The sequence below is a fragment of the Toxotes jaculatrix genome, chromosome 3 (assembly GCF_017976425.1).
Source record: "Toxotes jaculatrix isolate fToxJac2 chromosome 3, fToxJac2.pri, whole genome shotgun sequence".
NCBI lineage: Eukaryota > Metazoa > Chordata > Actinopteri > Toxotidae > Toxotes > Toxotes jaculatrix.
Window position 1 is genome coordinate 12049504 of NC_054396.1, and position 21399 is coordinate 12070902.

General features: G+C 39.2%; 1 protein-coding gene across 5 annotated transcripts in view; it reads left to right on the forward strand.

Moving 5' to 3' along the window:
• cpne5b (copine Vb) overlaps window positions 1-11428 on the forward strand; it is a 106855-nt gene extending 95427 nt beyond the window's left edge. For all 5 annotated transcript variants that reach the window (XM_041033751.1, XM_041033749.1, XM_041033748.1 and 2 more), the window contains 7 exons: window positions 965-1011; window positions 1901-2082; window positions 2385-2512; window positions 3952-4054; window positions 9441-9498; window positions 10151-10224; window positions 11223-11428. In XM_041033751.1, the coding sequence (XP_040889685.1) occupies window positions 965-1011; window positions 1901-2082; window positions 2385-2512; window positions 3952-4054; window positions 9441-9498; window positions 10151-10224; window positions 11223-11414 (784 nt within the window). In that variant the 3' untranslated portion in view covers window positions 11415-11428. The remainder of the gene's footprint in view (window positions 1-964; window positions 1012-1900; window positions 2083-2384; window positions 2513-3951; window positions 4055-9440; window positions 9499-10150; window positions 10225-11222) is intronic.
• Window positions 11429-21399: the final 9971 nt, after the last annotated feature.

Genomic DNA, 21399 nt, shown 5'->3' on the forward strand with positions numbered 1-21399 from the left:
AGAAAAGCTAAATAACTGTTGCTGTAGTTGTGTTAGAAAGGATAGAGTTGAAATACTACATAATAAGACTGCCTTGTCATTTTGTCAAGGAGGCTCATTTACGAGGGTTCACCCTGACACACACAAACAAAGAGTGGATGGGGAATTCAAACCAAAATTATCAAAACCTAAATTATCAACTGAGGCAAAAAAAAAAGAGAGAATGACAGCAAAAATCCCGGAATTTCCTACCACACAGAGTTTTCAAACCTGCCTTCCCATGCAGAGAAGGTGATACATTCCAGAGTCTTCATGAATTAATAAAAACAAGTTTAATTAATGCTAAGGTTAGCAGGGTCAGGCTGTGGCATATTCTCCGTCCCCCACCCCGAATGGAAAGGTTAATGTGAATCTTTCACTCGTTCATTTTACTATCATTCTTTCACCTTCCTCTCTGATGGCTCACATAGATAATGAGGCGCTGTCGTTCAGGCCCCCGAAGGCCTCGTCTCATTGTCGTAAATTAGCAAGAAGAGGGGAGTGCTTCATCAGCAGGGAAAATTGGATTATGATTTGCTCTTAAGTGCTCCATCAGTCTAATTGCTTGTTACCAAGCTCAGGCTCTTCGGCACCTCCTGCTACTCCTCCTCATGGAGGTGAAAGTCAGATAAGCCGATGAGTGTAATCATTTAAATCTAACTCTAACAACTGAGCAGCTGCACTTTGTATCTTAATGCAGATGAAGACAAGAAATGGCAATGACATATTAAATATTGATCTGTTTGTAACTATATCATCATAAAAAGTAATTATCATATTTTGTGAAAACTGTTTCTTAGTTGTAGGGATCATACTGTCATGTTTTGTCGCAGACTGTGTGTGTATTTAATGGAATTTAATGCGGCCTGGCATGTTGTTATTGGTGGTTGCTCTCTGTTGTTGATTTTTTTTTTTTCCCATGTCCTCCTCCCCATCCCCCTTTTAGGACTCAGATCAATTTCACTGTGGCCATCGATTTTACAGCATCTAATGGTGAGTGATACTAGCGGCAAAGTGTGTATGTGGAGGGCAGGCAAGAACAAATAGTAGTGCTCTTTGACTGTGGCATGTCCGATTGCAGAATCAATCACGCAAACACACACAAGCAGACGGTGTGGGGCACACATACTGTACACAAGATGTAATACATACATTGTCCCCTATAAACAATAGCCTTTCCTAGAAAGCTCTACCTCCTAAACGCTCTGTCAATACACTCTAAATAAAGGTTATCGTAGGCAAAGAAAATGATGTATAACCCTCATCTTGACACAAAGACTTCGCTGTATGTGAAAGGGCCACACTTAAGTCTAACTACACCATTTATGCCATTAATTATGCCTGAAAATAACAATGCAAAAGATTTTCCTGCAAGGAAAAGCTGAGCTCGTCACCTACATATAACCTCACTCAATGCAATGACAAAAATATTTTCTGAAAAACATCCACAATATCCCATCTGGCCTGTTAATATTGAATAATAATCATCATCATGATCTTAATTATAATGTGTTATTACAGTGGGAATATTTGCGAAGGTCACAGTCACAGAAATGCTTTCTTAATGCTCGCTTAATTTATCATTTGGATGTGTTCATTTCTCACTGTGGCTTTCCTCCCATTGCTTGTTAATGGATTACCCTTGTGTTACAAACCGTTGATTTAAAAGTTATGATTCATCATCTCTGAGGACTGAACATGACAGCTCCACTTGACAGGAGTCATGTTAATTGTGATCAGTGGCTGCAGCAAATAGAAATTGCTTGTTTAATGTCATGTCATTGTAGAAGATGTGCACAAGAACAATATATTGTATTGTAGAAGTCTTATCTTTTTACCTACTACACCACAGTGACCTCATGATTTATTGACCGGTCAACAGGTAACCCCTCTCAGTCCACTTCACTGCACTACATGAACCCGTACCAGCTGAACGCCTACGCCATGGCCCTGAAGGCTGTCGGGGAGATCATTCAGGACTACGACAGTGACAAGATGTTCCCCGCTCTGGGCTTTGGAGCCAAACTGCCCCCTGATGGACGGGTGTCACATGAGTTCCCCCTGGTGAAGTCACCCTCACCTCATTTCACATTTGATTAATCTATTCAATGGATTTTTATTAGGCTATTTCATGCTTTTTATTTCCAACTTCCAAAATAACGCCACTGGATTGTCTTTCTAATTTAGTGTGTTTATTGTAATTCATGAATTTTGCGCATGACCTGGTAATATGAAAAAAGTTAATGATGTCTGATTAAACCAGTGTACTTTAATTAAGATCTTGCTGCTTCTTTGTTAGATAAATGTATTCACCCACACCATGAAATTGATTTGTTGTCTGTTTGCACTGTTTTTCTCCTCTCCAGAATGGAAACATGGAAAATCCGTACTGCAATGGTATCGAAGGCATCTTAGAGGCATACCATCAGAGTCTGAAGACAGTGCAGCTGTACGGGCCAACTAACTTTGCTCCTGTGGTGAACCATGTGGCCAGGTGAGAGAACAGTGCAAGCTGGTGAATAGAAATTAAAGTGGCAAAGCAATGAGGACATAAAAGCTGATACTTTTTTTTAATTAAAAATAAAATCTGCACATTTGCATTTTCACCTTTACTTTCTTCTACATAAACCAAGAATCCACCTCTTAGTTCCATTTGTCAAGTTTATTAATATCAAGCACAAAATAATAAAACAGTACGAGTCTTCATCTGTGTGTTTTTTTTTACTTTTGGATTCCTCATTTACAATCCTCTTTGGTTAGTATCAGTCATTTTCATTCCATCCCTGTGGATTTTCCTCATGGGGCAACTTTTTCTGCTTGTGGTTCTTTCATTATGATTTATACATTATTCATATTTCTATCAAATACTAAAAACACAATAATACAAACAGTGAAACTCACACAAATGCTCACAAATTTATTTTGAAAGAGTTTTATAAGTGGAGAAAAGCGGCCATTGTTTAGTCTTTTTCAAAAGACCTGTAGACAATATGAATAGATGTAACTGAGAAAGAATCCATTTTTATGTTCCGTATTTGCAAACAGACTGTGATTATTACTGATCTTCTATAAGAGTCGAGTAATCAAGGATAAAATAACACATGACATTTTTTTTTTTTTTTTTACTGCTGGCCTTATTTGGTTTTGATTGCTTGTGCCACTTCTTTTCTGACCTAGTGTACTGACACTATCTGTCCTGCCAGACACAATAAACAGGATGTGACATGCTTGAACATGAATTTAGATCGGCTGACAGCTATCAAAAGAGTGGCGGATTTAGCTGATGGAACAAATGACAAATGGGGCCTATAGCCATTAACATATACTGACATCACTTGAAGTTAACACAAAAAACTATGCAAACTGTGACATGATCTGAGTGGATTCTTGTGCCCCCAACACCCACCCCCACCTCTCACTGTCACTGCTCCTCTCACCGTCTCGTTTGTTGAGCCATAGCCAAACTATTCTCCAACTGATTAAGCCAATGCTCTGTTGTAATTAAAAATGTCATTCTGATAAAATGGAGTCACACGTTTTAAGCTGCGGCAAGGAGCCATCACTATGAGAATACCCAGGCATCATTAGTATTTAGCATCTGAATAGGTGAAGTTGAGAAGAAAGAGATTTCAACAAAGGTGTTAATCTGTGAACCAAACAGCGTAAACCAGCTTTGTTTTAAACTTGATTGTTTGGCCTGATTAATCAGTGGGTTCTCATGAGGCATTTTAATGAGCATTATCTGAGATACGGGAATGACAAAGAACATTTTTATTGAATTTGCATGTGGAGGGTGCACACGATAAGGCATGTATCATCATGTTTTTCTGTATTGATGTTTAGATGTTAGATTTGTTTTTGTATTAAATGAGATTAAACAATACCCTTTTCATTTCTGTCTGTATGTGTGTGTGTGTGTGTATGCACATGTAGGTATGCAGCTGCGGTGCAGGATGGCTCTCAGTACTTTGTGCTCCTCATCATCACAGACGGCGTCATATCTGACATGGCCCAGACCAAAGAGGCCATTGTAAATGTAAGAATGGGAAAGGGGGGAGGTAATGTGCTTTTGAAGTGAACGGTGCTGTGAAAAAAAGTGTTTGAAGCAGTAGTTTGACATTTTGGGATAAGCTCATTTGCTTTTTTTTTTTTGCCAAGGTTTCAGATGAGAAGACTGATTTTACTCATATATCTTCAAGATAAATACAAAGCTACAACCAGCAGCCGGTTAGCGACATATAAACACTGAAAAAGGGAAAACAGAAACCTGTTTTCTTGGCTCTGTCCGCAGGTAGCAAAATCTTTGCTGGTTGCTTGGAAACCTTAAGGTGACGAAAAGACTTAGACAACCAATGCAATAATGACAAATAGCAGTTTGTCATTTTTACCCTTCAGTTTGTGTATGGTTGATGTTGTTCATGGCTGAGCTTTAGGAGCACTTGTAGATGGATTTTTTTTCCTTCAATCTTTATGCTAAACTCAGCTAAGCACCTGTTGTCTATTGCTTCATATTTACTGGGCAGACATGAGAGAGGCATCAATCTTCTCATCTAACTCTCTGATAGAAAACGAATAAGTGCATCTCCCCAAAATGTCAACTTTAAATTGACAAATAAAAGACCAGTCAACACAAGACCAGGCAACTTAAGATTATTTCCAGAATCAATAAATCCCTCATTTATTTCTTATTTCTTTTTCATTACATAAAGAAATGGTGAAAAAATGCCCATCGCAGTTTCCAGCAGCCAAAGGTGACAGATTTAATACGTTTGTGTTGTTTGATTAACAGTCAACTACCTGAAGATATTCTTTTTACAAGGATATAAAAAAGAAAAACACACAAAATAATCACATTTGAGAAGCTCAAACCGGCAAATGTTTAGCATTAATGCTTGATATAAAATTATTAGTGGATTATCAACACAGATCTTGATTAATTTACTTTCAGTCAGTTAAATGATTTTTGCTAGATCGTGTGGATACTGTGTCCCTCTCAGATGAAAATATGTAGCCCATATGTTCCTTGTGGTCTTCACTGCAAGTCATACACAGAGGGAGCCATGTGACAGTAGCAGTTGTAGAGTGCACACAGCACTATCAAGATCAAGTAATAGACTGTTTTACCCGACAACCACACCAAAGTTGCTTAAGACACAGATAATGCTTATTACTTTACTGTCAGTCAATCCTCTACTGTCTTAAAAGGTTTTTCACCAGAAAAAAACACTATTAAATCTATAGTGAACATAGATATGAAATACAGGATTAGAAAAGATATTGCTGCCTCAGTAAACAAAAAACAATATTGTGCTTTATTCCTCAGAGCTTTCCCCAAAACTTGTCCTAACTCTTTATTTTCCTCCCAGCTTTAAATAGCAGGTAGCTGGCTTCCTTTTCCATTTTCTTGGTCTCTTCCTCTTTTTCTCCCTTCGTCCTCCACCTCAGCCTGCCGCAGGCACAGAACACCCAGCAGACTGGATTTAAAGGGAATTTGCGACTGTTAGTCAAAACATTAGAACAGCCACACCTTCCTTTTAAGATCTTGCCTGCTGCTCTATCTCACTGCTTCCACCCTGACTGTCTACTGATGCTTGCCGCTTCCACTGCTTTTTCCCTTTTGCTCTCCACGGATCATGGGCGAGGGAGGACACAGTGCCGAGGTTATATAAGTCTTTTCTCATCCTTATTCATGCTGGAAGGTATCTTCGAGACAGAATGAGTAGCAGAGAGAGAGGAAGACTGAATGTGCACAACACTGTGTGAACATCTGGAGTGGGTTCACGTGTGCATGCAGGGTTTTTTGTTTTTTTAATGTGTTTTGGTTTTAAAGTGTGGGCATTAGGCAGGACAGTTTGGGAGTGTCTGCCTCCCCATGTTTTCAGTAACAAACCCATGTGGTGGAATAGAAGGGGTTTATCAGTCTCAACAGAATCTGCTATTCTACAGAAATCCAGCTGTCAGTCACTCAGCATCCCCCTCCTCTGCTCACAGCCCGGGTCCCTCTGCTGCCTAGTTCTCTCTGTAGAGCTGTGAGACACCCTCACTCACAAATACAAAGACTTTTGCTGTCTCTCCCCATCTCAAAGATCTAAGTCTCTTTGTCTTCATCTGCTCTCTCCATACTTCTCTCACCACACTCATACAAAATCTCTCTGTTGCCTTTGATTTTTTTTTCTCTTTCACATCTTGTACTTGTTATCTGTCAGTGTTTTGCGCTTCATCTCTTTATCAATGCCAGGACCCACCAATGAACACTTCACAACCATTTCACCGCTTTTCACTTTGTATTGGATGCTGAACTTTGTTGTGCAAGAGGTAATGGAATACCTGGTGATGTGATGTGAAACTAAGTTTATACTGTGGAGAAAGAGAAAGACCTTTTATGTAAATGTGGGTGCTGTTTGTGAATCAATCAGCCATTTGATTTTACAGACTTGGTTTGGGTTGTTGTTGTTGCAGTGTGCTGAATCCAGACACAGCATTAGCAAGTGTAGGATTTCCATATATACACAACACAACAAGCACAGGCTACACAGTCCATGGCTCTGTATAAACTATTTATGCTCAGATATCTAAATACCAGTGGTAACAGTTCTTAAAAATGTCATGATCCTGTCATTTTGCATGTAATGAAGTGAAGCATATTGAACAATAATTGACTGTTTGCTAAGGCCCACACCTTTCATTACTGTTGCTATGACTGTGAAGTTTTCCTTTCCCACATGGCACAAAAGCAGTTGACAGTGATAACAGTGAAAGGTTTGCCATAAAAACTCTCTGTAATTTTTGAGCTCATGAGCGACTGATTTCAGACAATGACAGACAAAAGCAGTTTTTCATTAATGACCGGTCATCACCGATTTTGTGGGCTGAAGTGAACTAAACTGTCACAGCTAGCTGCTAGCTGATCACACCTGAGTGGGTTAAAAAACGCCATCTTTGGCTAACTTTGAAATGTTTCTTGCCGACTCGTTTTAAAACAAGGATCATGTGAAAGTGGTCAGTGTATGTGATGAGGAACTATGTGATTTTTGAAGGTGTACCATGACACTGTATTTATATGACGGACATTTTGTTTCAAGTTTTTACATCAAAGAATGATTCTAGGAATATGGTTGAAATGATTCAGGGTAGAAGTAAAATAACAGCGGTGCACCTAAAGAAACTGAGGCTATAGTAATGAGATGATAAAAAAAATACTTAAATCTTTACTTCATTACATCATTAATTCAGTGTGAAGTATAGTATAGTAAAGTATGTGACAGCATTAACAAGTATAGTTAATGTGCTTAAGCTTTTCTGTGAGCTGAGCTCTGAGACAGCCTCTGAGAGATGGTCTGTGAGTGAAGTGACCCCTGTACGGACAGGACAATCACCTCCCCAAACACATATCTATAAACCTGTGTGCGTGTGCGCAACCACATATACAAACACACAGACCAATCAAAGCATGCACATGCATGACATTTGGGTTTAAGCGGCACACTGCAGTGAGCTGTTGGAGTAATGAGAGTTGATTGACGCTTTGTTTTGTCGTCTCATTAGACTGGATCTCAGCTGCCATTCAGTGTGACAGGAGGATGGCAAAAGTGGGGCATGGTGGATTGCCAGGTTATTTTTGGTGGCATTTGATGTTCTGATGCGTGCGTATATCTCACACACATGCATGTCTGCAAGTGTGTGTTTATGTGTGCATGTGTGTGGGAGGACAGGCACTGACAGGAGTTGTGTTGAACACTGATAATCGCGCTGATGTGCTGCTGCTTAGGTGGTGTCGACAGAAACTGCTTTCATCCCCGTGGCAATAAGAGGTTGCCTGATTTGCCACAGTACATTTGTCTTGTGCTAGAGGGTTAGGAAAACTGCACTTATTATAACGGCTTTGTGAAAATATGTGACTGCAGGAAACTCATTACACATAATAGCAGCTTTTGCATTGAGCATTTATGTTGCCATTGATCTGGAAATTACAACAACAGGCACTAACATGGCCTGCCAGAGAGCAATGCAGTCACTGTTACTCAAGCAGAATTGTAAGAAAATCTCTTTATTGGTACCCTTTGATCCTACATTTACTAATAATCTGGGTGAACAGAGATTAACAATCCTTCTGATTCAACTGCACTGTTTCTAACTGCCGAAAAGGAAAAACCTGCTACAACTAACCCTAACTTGTAAATCTGCTATTTTCTTTCACATAAGCAATTTAGCCATGCTATTGGAATAGCTCCAAGGAATCCTTCAAGGCAAGTCTTGCCACTCAGCAGCCATATTGGCAACGCTACAGGGCAGTTATTTTGGGCTGACAAGATCATGCCTCTGTCTAAACGAATGGGAAGAGAGGCATAACTATGGTGACCAGGACACAAAAACTGCATGTATAGAATCACCAGTCAAAACTGATAGAAACAACTTTAAAAGTTTGGTTAGTTTGGTGATTGATTGATAAAGCAGACAATGGGCTTTTTGGAGGGAGGGGCGGGATATGTGTCATACAACTGCCATTTTTGGCATTATGGACTTGGACAGTAGAGGGACAAACAGCAGTGTTACTCGGCTTGAGATGTGGCTGGGAGTGGCCGGGCGGGTGTCTGAGGATGGTTGCTGTACTGACTGGAGTTGGCACCTCCTCCCTCTCCCTCCTCTCCTGGCTCACAAATACCACCATCCATTCCCTGCCATGTAAGACTTTATCAGTGTTTATGCCAACTGATTCACTTTTTTCTCTCCTTGTGGACAAATGTTCCTTCTTAGCCAATATCAGCTTCTTAAATTTCATAATGTCCACACATAGTTCTTAGCATTTTGTCAATCCAGGCTGGGAATTCTGGGGATAAATTTGATCATATCTTTGTGTGAAATTTGTTTATATGAGGAATCAACTGTTGTGATTGTTTTTTTTTAGCTATCAAACGAGCTTTAGTACTGATACTACAGCCCTGTTGGCCAAGTATCTCAGGGGTGTTGTTAGTGAGTTTAATCTCCACTCCCTGGCCTGATAACCAGCATTCAGTGGGCAAACACAGAGTGTCATGCCACGATAAGAGCAGGGGAGGATTCATATGACAGAAAATTGGATTCGAGGATGGAAAACATCTGGGATAAGGAAAGCAGCAACAAAAACAAGTTTTCTGTTGAAGATTCACATCAGTATTTCACTGTCCTGCCTAACCCACCTTCTTTTATCTCTATGAAGAGAAAAGGTCATTCAGCTAGTTGAAGGGCGACACAGAACATTAGTGTGGTTGTAACCTACATGAGTGAGCATGTAACTGCCACAATGTCTGATATACAGTAATGTGCACTACAGGTAATCATTGCTGTGGACAAGCTTCTCTCCCTTTGTTGAAATGCATACTTGTGTGTGTTTTTCTGAATAAAAATCTTGTTTTTTCACTTATTCTATTTTGATTTTTGTGCAGGGTGCAAAGCTTCCCATGTCCATCATCATAGTTGGAGTGGGTCAGGCTGAGTTTGATGGTATGTAGACTTTCACTTTTTTCCAATCACTGCATGGTCACAATTATAAAATATTCTAGTAACTGTATGCACATATAAAATGTTTTATATATATAAACAGCTGTTCTAAAGCTTCTGTTGTGTTATATTCTGATGAATTTATACCATCTACATTAATAAAGTCAGTAAAACAGAATAAAACATGAGCCAATAATTGACATTTTAATTCTTACTCACACTCTATTAGCGTTACAGCCAGCACCTCTGTGGTACTAATTCAGAGAAATACCCAAGAGAAAATTACTGTACAAACTCATTTGAATCGGTGGTGAAGGGAGTGCGTAGGTGGATGCAGGCATAATTGTAGAAGAAATGGCTGAGGTTAATTACTGGGTTTGCGGTGTTTAGTACAGATGATTCTAAATTGCATAGCCTGCAATAAAGGACTTATTAGTTGATTAGACATGCCATAAAGAGAGATTACAGTAGCACAGCTCAATATCTTTTCTCTTTTACTGATGCTAAAGGTAAAAGTTATGGCTTTAATATAATATAACTAAATCTTTACATCAGTGAAGACTTTGTCTCTGTGCTAAATGCAGCTCACCTTGCTTGGTTCTCATACTCTGTGTGTGTGTGTGTATGTGTGTGTATGTGCATGCGTGTCTTCCAGCTATGGTGGAGCTGGATGGTGACGACATCAGGATCTCATCCCGAGGGAAACTGGCAGAAAGGGACATTGTTCAGGTGACTGCTCTTTACAGCATGAATGAAACTTTGACTGGATGATTGAAACCAGGAAAACAGAAATGTGCAGGGTCAAAGTCCACAGAATGTAAATGAACTACTCAGACATCTTGACTGCAACCATGTGTAGATACAATATTGGCAAAAAATGTTTATCAAGCTCTGGATTATACAGTATTTACTGTTTCATGTTATGCATTTTAAATTCCCACTGTTATCTCTGTTGCGCTGATACATTAAAATGCCTGTTTCTGACAAAACACCATCTGTTGGCACTGGCAACTCTAACAGATTAGGACATCTGTGTGGCTCCTGTGAGACGAAAGACTTTGATATTATGTGTCACTCTAAGAAACCTTATGTGTCTTATTCACAAAACTATCAAGCTGTTTCAAGCGACTCACCACCTTTCTGTTCCTGCGGTGCCAAAACACATGAGTAAGTGACAATGCCCTCATAGTTTTATAGTGGAGGTTGGCCAGTGCTAAATGTTTTGGCCATCATCTACTAACTAAGTTGACCATGAGATGAAGATGCATCAGGGTTTGGGTGGCTGCTAAACAGTTTCCAGGGGGACACCTTGATGTGCTATGACAAATAATATAAAAAAAAAAAAAAAAAAAAAAAAAGAAAAAGCAGAGAGGTACTAAATTTGGTAAGGATAAATAAAACTTATCTTTCCACTTGGGCTTATTCATTTCCTCTCACTCCTGAGGGAAGCCAGAGCACAGGATTAGTGACAGATCAGCATCCTAAAGCTGGCAGGATCCAGCGAATGTTGACTAACATTGGGGCTTAAATATGAGCCCTCTGGATGTCTCCATTCAGTATACCACACTGCTCCTAAAACCTGGTTGTGTACATTGTTAAAGAGTATTGTGAGCTTTCCATGAATCACAACAGTAGTCCAAAAACCCTAGATGGCGTGATGTTAGACATGGGAAACCATATGTTGTCAAAAGTATATTTGAGTCACAATTTCTTCTCTTTTCTCTCAGTTTGTTCCCTTCAGAGATTACATGGACCGGACAGGCAACCACGTGTTAAGCATGGCACGGCTCGCCAAAGACGTGCTAGCAGAGATCCCCGATCAGTTCATCTCCTACATGAAGAGCCGAGGGATCAAACCCAACCCGGCGCCACCCCCCTACACGCCACCTGGACACACACACCACCACACACAGATCTGAAGCTCCCTCTACCACTCTCCCTCTTGGCTCCTCACTGAGGACTGACAGCATGCAGCAGCCACTCAGAGTCCAACGCGAACTCTCTACCACCTGTTTTTTTTGGTGCAAACAGGAGATGACACCACCAGGAAATGGGTGTTGAATTTTGTGCCGTATTCCTCCCAGTGACTATAGGAGCAGTTTTTTGTTTTGTTTTTTTATGTTTTTGTTTTTCTGTGGTATATTCCTTTGGCTGGTTTCTCTTGAAGAGAGGCTACAGTCTTTCCAGGACTCATTGGTGAAAACCTTTTAATCTACACCGAGGCAGTGACTGTTTCACATCTAATTTGACAGCAGGTTGGTTCAAAAAGGTCATGTTGTGGTTAAAACTTGTGCCTGTCTGTGATTGTTTCTCTCAGTGTATCAGGACATGTGAACTTTGACCTAAGCCTTGCTCGTCAGTCATTTGTGTGGCCTAATACAGTGATATTTTTTAGGCACCTTGTCCCCTCTGGAATTAGTTTTTATATTTGGGGATTATCTCGGTATCTGCTAATGCATCAGTTGTGATGGAGGAAAAACTACAGGTGTGTAGTTTGCAGTTTATTACGCTGAACATTAATCAGGCTTTTCATACCATGAGGTATCACCTCCTATCTTCTTTATTAAGTAAATGTTTATAAGAGCATGTTGTATGAGAATTTAATTCCCCATATAAAGCATATTTATTCTCGAATGTTATTCAGAGTGGCATGGACATTTTATAGATCTGTTTTAAATACCATAAACTTTATCCATTTTGAAGTGGTCACCAATTATTTTTAAGTGACTGCATATAAAAAGCACAACCCGTCTCTACACCAAGAATTATGATGATGCTACCAGGTTTATCATATGTAATCCTTTTGAGTGCTGCTATTCATTCTTTCCGAACAAAGTACACAATTTATTCATGCAAGTCAAATATCTTCACTGAAATTCAACATTTGAAACAGGCATGTTTACGGTTCTCATTCAGTACTGACACATTTCCACTGCAGAGGTCATTGCACAAGAAGAGCATTAACTAATAAATCTTAACCGCTTCTAACCTTTTAATATTACTGTCTTTGTAACATACAGTAATTACAAAATACATTAGCATCTAAGTAGAAGACAGACCAGGTAAAAGGGAGAGAAAAAAGAGCACAGAATATAACAAAACATGTACTTAGTACTATCCAAGGCTGGATTACCAACCAGGGAAAGAAGCTCAGAAGCCCACATGTTCATTATGGGCAATTACTTTATGGTAATTTCATTACTTGCCATTGTTTGGTAATATACACCATTATAGCACAATATAAACAGAAATAATAAGAATCTTAACGTGATGATAATTATCTAATCTTGATTACCCGACCTGTCTGTAGTGGGGCGCTTTGTCAAGATCTAGTTTTAATACCTTTCTGTTAAATGAAAATATCACAATCTAACTGGCACAGCGAATATTGGGGCACAGTGAAAATTCAGCGTAGGAACACCTGGTACATGGTTTTGGGAAGCTAGACATGGCCAGTGATTGAAAGAGCCCGTAGATAATTTCTGTCCTGTGGCCCAATAGTGGGTTAATCTGGCCCTGATACTTTCCCAAACACACCACCTCTGCAACTCAGAGGCTTTCATGTCACTGGAAATCTGTAGGCCTCCAGTGGCCACGCATCAGCAGCTACATAATCTCCGCTGTCTCAAACATAACGCTGTAAGTCAGTACCACCACAGCCAGTGCTCCTCCCTGAAGAATTCATTTAATACAGCGCTGTCCTTACCGCAGTGTATTACAAGTCTCTGGTGGGACAGAGTTCACAAGTGGTCTCCAGAGATTCGGGATTTATAGTCATTACATTAAGGATAAGGATAAGGAGAATTCTTTCATGTGTAAACACATTAACAATCTGTCTATACCGCAGGGTAAAAGAAGGATCCTTTAGTGCTAAACTTTGTTTGGCTTTCTGTGGCCTCCTACCATCTGTGACGTCAGTTCAGTGTGAAGAAACAAAAACAAACTGGCTTCCATGTAGCAAATCCAATTTTACTGCATCAATAACAAGGCTTGTAATTCAAGATGCATCTGTGCACAATGATGCAAGAACAGTCTCTGACAGTCCTGTGACGTGTTGCCTTACAAAAATGCAGAGACCGTAAAAATGAAATAAACTGATCCATGTAAATGTATCTCATTCTTTTGATCAGTAAGCCCACAGGGTACATGCAGTAAGCAGGATTATGAACAGCCAAAAGGAGAGGAGAGGTTTTGACAGTACCAAGTCCCATATATCACTCAGATCTTGTTACACTGCTTGTTTTCTTTCTTATTGTTTAAATTGACATATTACATGAGCTACATCAATAGCCTTTCTACTTTAGGCTTTGTACTTAAAGGGACAGGACATCCTAGATTTATAAAAATCAAACAGTAGATACTGCATAAAAATGGATTTTCATGTGATGCAGATGCTTAATTTTCCATTTTCACCTTATTCTAAAGCCAGAATATCTCAACAATCATTAGACTAAAATTGCAAAATTTGATTCAGACATTAATGGTTCCCAGAGGATGAATTGTATTTCTGGCCAAAAACTTCTGACATTCCCATCAGTCTCAGCTTTACTTTGGGTTTAGTGCTAATCAGCATGCATGCTAATAAACACAAGAGGAGGATGGTGAACATCAGCTCATTGGCATTGGCGTTGTCAGCATGTTAACACGCTGATGTTAGAATTTAGCTCAAATCAATGCTTTCACGTAAACTTTTTCTAAATCTTACTTCCACTTTTTTATTTGTGTTGCTCTTTTGCTGCAGCCATTGTTTTTCTCCAAATTATTCCTGTTTCACTTGGTTTTTGATCATTACCTGAACCTTCACATTTCCCTCACTGGTGTAGAGAGTAAACAAACGCAAAAACAATGCTACATTGATGATAATGGACTGGAAAGGGTGTCCTTTCCTTTTAAACTGTCAAAGTAAGAAAGGAGTAGAATTAATCTGAGCTGAAAAGGTTCTATTCAGATGTCTAATGTAGCAAACTAAAGGCCTTAATGATGTGAAAGGCAGTCACTCCATCTCATTTAGTCCTGTATTGAAAAGCAGTTCAGGTGGATGAGTATTGCTCTTCGATGGAAGAGAGAAAATTAGTTAATGGTGGTTAAAATAGCAAACAGCAATTTGCTTGTTGATCTTTCTGTAGCGTAAGAAAGGAAACAGTTAACAGTGAAAAGATAAGAGTGGTTTTCTGTTAGAACGTAAAGTGTAATACTAACAGGTTTGCATTTAGGTCCCATCAGCACTTTATCCTCAAGAGGAGTGCTTCTTGTATATGTTTGATATATTTTTTGGAATATTACAGTATTGAAGATATTTATTTATTTATCTATGTATTTATTTTTGGAGTGTGTATGAAAAAAAAAGCCATCGCTCCTGTTGTCCATGTCATTACAGTGACTTGATCTCCTCTCAAAGCCCTGGTTTATACTAGCATGATGGATCGACTGAATGGTTTCTTAGGGTACAATGAGAGAATTTTACACACGGTGCCGCCATCTGTAAAATAGGAACCAGCCCAACCAGATAACATGCATGTCGGTGCCAAACATGGCAGTAAGTTCTGTGGACTGTTTGCTATTTATTATCTCTTGTGCCTGGTTCTCCAAACATTTCCTGTCTTCACCAGTGATTCAAAAACTGTAGCTAATTAGCATGTTACAGTTAACAATTTTTTTTTAACATTTATTTATTTTTGTCTAATCCCACAGTTTCTCTTTGTTGTTTATATCTCTTGATTTTTCTGATTTGCATGACTCCCTACTTTCCTTTAAACAGGTTTTTATTGTACATGATTATTGTCATATGGTGGGTTGTGAAATGCTTTGTATTGGATTGCCTTAAATGAAAATTAATTAAAAAATGACTACTTTTATAAAAGTTCTTGGAGTGTTATACTTTGATTTCAGTGGTCAGTATTGTAATTTGTGACTCAAAAGGCTGCTGGTCACCGATGAGCTTAGAGTGGCTGTGTGCCAACAACTCGAGGGCAACTCCTCATAAATATTAACGATTAAAACACAAAACAAAACTGTAGGGCACACAAGACTCTGCACGTATTCATTTTTTACGTTGGAATATAATGTCCTGTCTAAAACAAGCAGGATTGTTTGATATTTCCATGATCAGCAGTTGAATTTCCAAGGGAGTCGATGTCATTCAGAAGTTTATCTAACTTCTATTCAATGATGATGTTCTTGCAATTAATATAAAAAAAGATATAAGGTTTCATATGCCTGTTTCAGAGCTCAGATTAAGTCACCCTTCTCTGTTTTATCTAAACAGAAAAAAAGGAAACATGCAACTTGTGGCTTGAAAAAGTTTAAATCTACATATATTTGAGATATTTTACTATTGAGGGACCAGATAGGTCCCTCACAAAATGCATTTTGGACATAATCTTTAAATTTATACATGAAAATGTAAGAAACTATTTATAATAGTTTAATAGGTGATAGTTCCTTCACCTTTTCTTACTAATGTCCACTTAGAAGGACAAGGACCTTGCATGTTTTTAATACACAAACTTTTAACAAACTACCGAGGTCAGGATTCAGTATCAGTTCTCCTTGATAATAATATATTCTTGATTTTAAAATCTCTATTAGAGTAAGGGTTAGTTAATGAGACCACAGAGAGTGCACAGAAGTGATTTTCCTAATAGGTCATTACAATCAGAGCAAAATGCTCAAGATGCTGAATGATTAGTTATAACCACTACTTCTCTAAGCCATTAGAACTGAGTAGAGTGATTAAGGACTTTTCATAAACATCTCGAAATGAAAGCCTCTAAATGCCTTTATCATAATCAGCCCTTATCCACCTCTGCTTCCACACAGATTTATGCTTTACCTGCTGTACCAGAAGTACCACCTTCCTGGAGTAAAATGAACTGAACTAGTTCATGTTCCTCTTTTGCAAATTACCATGCAATCTTGAATGACTGGCATACTTTCTGGTATATTTTGACTAGTTAGAATAAAAGTTGTCACACACAGGAACATTTTCAGACAAGCAACAAAGAAAAGGATAAATCAAAACAAAAAGCAGAGAAACACAATAGATGTGGATGCTTCCATACAGAACAGTGTTTGATCCCCTCAATTCCACAGTACAAATCTCTCAGTACAAAGCCCACTGAAGCTGTTCTGGCAACTCATGGTGGCCGAACACCTTACTAAGACGCTTTATGTTGTTTTTTTTGCCCCTTAATTTGTCACCCATCTGTGCAGCCTATCCCTCAATGTCCTCTGAGTGGTATAACATCTATTAGACCATTTGTTGAAGATTTAGTAAGTAAAGAAAAAGTCAAAACATATCCACTTGGTCCATTATACCTAAAAAATATATATATATAGTTTTTAAAAAATGGTAAGAGGAGTTCTTTTAAAAAAAAAAAAAAGAAAGAAAGAAAGAAAAAGAAAAGAAAAAAGAAAATAAAGGCACCCATCAAAAAATCTATCCTTTTTCTGCAGCTTGATGCAGCAATGATTTCCAGGTCCTCCTGGGGGATCCTGAGGCATTCCCAAGCCAGATGAGATATGTAGTCTCTCCAGCGTGTTCTGGGTCTACCCTGGGACCCCTTACCAGTTGGACATGCCTGGAAGACTTCTAAAAGAAAGCGCCCAGGAGGCATCCTAGTCCCAGCTCTATTCTGGATGTCCCTAACCTGCATAGAAAACTCGTTTCAGCCTCCTGGTATCAGCAATTTCATTCTTCCTGTCACTACCCAAAGTTACAACCAAAGGTGAGGTGAACGTAGATCAACTGGTAAATCGAAAGCTTTGCCTTCCGGTTCCACTCCCTTTTCACCACAGAAGTTCGGGTACAGCTCCTGCTTTACTGCTGATGCTGTACCAATCCACCTGTCAGTCTCCTGCTCCACTCACTCGTGAACAAGACCCCAAGATACTTAAAATCCTTCACCTGGGGCAGACACTCCATCCCAGCTCGAAGGGAGCAATCTACAGTTTTCCAGCAGAGAATCATGGCCTCAGACTTGGAGCCGCTGACTCTCATCACAGCCACTTCACACTCAGCTGCAAACTGCCCAAGTACATGCTGAAAATGCAAATATCTTGTAACACTTGAATGTATTATTTACTACCGCTCTTCCCCGACTACCATGTCTTTGCAGGCTGTAATATACCGTAGTCTAAGTACAAATTAAAGGAGACCGATGGATTTCCAAGTTTCCTCGAAGTTTCTCTCAACCAAGACAGGGAGTTTTTTTTTCCCAACTAACACAAGTTTGTCCATCTTAAATTATTCAGTTTGCATTATGTTCTATGTACATGTCTTCTGTCAGCAGTCTGTAGTGGGGGTGGCAGGGGTGACAGCTGTCATAAAACTAAATCAAACCCAAAACTGAATGTAAAAAAAAAAAAAAAAAAACATTCACTTCAGTTGACAGTAGCCTCTCTCCACAGCAGTATAATGCTGCTGTCAACGTGGTTGGTAGTGTATGCTTCATTGAAAAACGCTGTATTATAATAAACAAGATATAGCATTCACTTAGCTCATCAACTCTCAAAAAAAAAAAATCTCATTCAACTTATAAACCATCTAATTTCTGAAAAGCATGGCAATTAACTAGGCTTTGCTGGCCACATTTCAAGTAGAATTTACTGTCTGAAAGAGAGACACTTCAACACACTCCAGAGATTTCTGGAGTATATATAGTTTCTGGGTCAAGAAGATATAACAAGGTAGTAGTGGGGGAAAAGAGTAAAAGTAAAGTGCATCCAAAGTTTTGGATGACAACTTACTTTACCATACTGAACGAGAATAATTCCGACAGACTGAAACTAATGAGCCTGAAAGGTTATCCAAATAACAGTTAGATAAAAAGGGAAATGCTCTTTTTAGTATGTAACTGCCCTTTGCTGCATTGCTCCTGCCCGTTAAAAAGTCCACGCACTTGTTTGCACAATGCATTTTGTATGAACAGTTCTCAAACAACCACCTCTGGTTAAAAAAATTAACTGCCAAAATATCAGGAGCAAAAAATAAAACAATTCAATTACCACATTATTTTTGGGAAATATGCCTATTTGTTTTCTTGCTGACAGTTACAGTCAAGCCCGAAATTATTCATACCCCTGGCAAATTTTGCAACTGTAGGCCTACATGAGAACCTGTGCAGGTAGGTGGACGTTGTTACTTTTGGACAGAGCCAATCTAAAGATTTCCCCCCAGCTTCCAGTCTTTATACTAAGCTAAGCTAGCAGGCTGCCAGTTAGCCTCACATTTAACAGAAATATGAGAGTTGTATCAGCCTTATCTAACTCTCGACAAGAAGGCGAGTAACCTTATTTCCCCAAATGCTTTAAAATGTTTTACACACCTTCACTTACTATTGCAACATCACACAATGTATTGTATTGCTACTGAACACCAGCAGTTTTGTAGTTCCCACAACTCCAACAAAGTGATTCATCTTCTCTTTGGCGGATTGCACAGCATCAATTTCAGGATTTGCATTTTCTCTGCTTAAACTTAATATATCAGCTCAATCATTTAAGCTTATGAAGTTAATAGTTTTGAACCAGGACCTTCAGTATTTGGATCAAGTAGCTGCCTAAAAATAAGGTGTGCCAGATTAAATCTACAGCTGTTATTCAGTGTGATACATACTTAATCAACATTTAGGTTAATATAAGTATGACATAATCATGACATTGCTAATAATGTATTCTCAGTTTTCACCCACTAGTTAGCACACATGCAGTGTGACAGCTCAGAAGCTCAAAAGGTGTGTGTGTGTGTGTGTGTGTGCACGCGTGCACAAAGTAAAAAAAAAAAAAAGAGGATAAAAAAAATTACAACATTAACAATTACAACCTCACATTCCAATTTTGTTATCAAGGCACCTCCTGAAGTCAAAGGTCCTCTAAACAGGGTTTTCCCCACAGCTTCCACTCCGACCACTCAAGTGTTTAACAGAAATTAACACCTCTAATAGTTTGATGCATCTATTTTAATTCACCCACACTCACTCTTTGCCCTCACTGTTATCTAAAGGATGGAGGGCATCAAAACAACACTTGCGCTTTGGCACAGGACAGCAGGTCGGCCCTTAACCTTTCTGCTCCAATGCTGTGGTCGTACTCAGGGGCTGTCTAAGTCTCCCACAAATGAGATGATGATGGCAGAAGCAGCTGGGATGTTAACAATTATCTGGCAACTGCCAAAAAAGCAGTTATATGACTTGGCAGTCACTGGAGTCAACAAATGAGTGCCTAATATCACAGATGTTCATCTGAATTAAGCCCTGAGCACCTTAACTGAGCTCTAAACACACATTCTCAGCAGCCAAAACCTAATATCAGTATGTATGTGAACCCAGTCAAATGTCACACTACAAATGTCTCAACCAATAAGAAAATAAAACTTTTTGGGAAAGCTCACATCTACAGTGAGCTTTTCAAGTCACAGGTGGCTGTCTAACTCCCTTTTTTGGGAGAAAATTCCTCAAAAGCATTGAAGCCAGCTACCTTATTGACTACCTGTCCAAAAACAATGCATTTCAATTGGTTTCCATCAGGCTCTAAAGATTCTAATTCCCCTAAAACACACTTACAGTGGTCTGTTATCACCTGCATGTTATTGATTCCACTTTAACTTCAGTGCTTTCACTACTCAACTTGAGAAGGCCATAACATTTCTGCATCCTCATGGCAACTAATATTAGTTTCCAAAAACTGGCTAAAAAATGCTTATAGAACAGTTGCAGTTTGGTTAGGTTTAGGCACAAAAAATACTAGTCGCCAGCTTTGGTGCACAACAGACTCCTCATCTGAGTCTGACTAACGCTGAGAAAAGCAATAGTCTGATGACACATGTTCACATAAAGTTACAAATCTCTGTGATAAACCTTTTTTCAACACTTAAGCTTTTATTATTCACAGAGAGCGCTGAAAGTTTATTTTTGTTTGTTTTTTTTTGCCAAAAGCGACTTGTTTGGTGTTAAAGTCTGTCCCAGGGCAGTTTTTACACTCAGTGTGGATTCAAACCTGTCCTGGGACTTTTATCATACGTCATTCCTGTCAAGATGACGCCTGCTCCCAAAGCATATTCTTTCTCTCTACTTTTCTTTAGCGTCTCAGTCTGTCTGTCTGTCTTGTGCTTGTCTTTACAACCCTGTGTTCCCGCATTGGCCCTCTAGATGTCCTCAGAGAATTTCAGCCTCAAGAGGTTTAGAAAATGGAGGGATAGACGGATGTTCTAGCATAATGAGATTCATTCTCAGTGAATGTCAGATTGACTGTGTTGTTGCCAGCCTCTTATTAATATCCTGCCTACTCATCACAGACTCTAAGACTCATTCCTAGTTTTTATCCTATTTGCTGTTCTTTGTTTTGCTCCAAGTTCTCTACACCAAAGTAATGATTCCTCATTGTCTCTCTTTAACAGTCTTTACTGTCTTGCTGTTTCCTACACTCCGTTACAGCTACAGGACAGTGTCTAATGCAAACACAAGGTTGCAATACTGTTTTTGGAAATTGTTCTTTGCACAATTTAGCACCCTAAAGAAGCAAGTCCTTTTGGATGAGGACACCACATGAGGATAATTGGGAACCAGAAGATAGAATTCACTGTTGCATAAAAAGATAAGTGAATAACCATATTCACTGCAACCCCAGGATGTCTCTCTCCATGCATCTGTCCTCCTGACTATGACAGCTTCTGAACAGCAACTGAAAGACACTACAGATACAATCATTCGAGGTCAGGCTCCTGGGAACTGGCTTCTCTCTATGTGATATAGTGAGGGGAGTTCAGGAGTTTCATGCAGCTGCTCCCCTCACAATAGGAGATGCCTGCTGAGGTGATCTGAAGCACCTGGTAAGGATATGCAACCTTTGAAGGAATGTCCAGCATGACTCACATGGAGAGGACCTCATGTAGACCCAAACATGAGC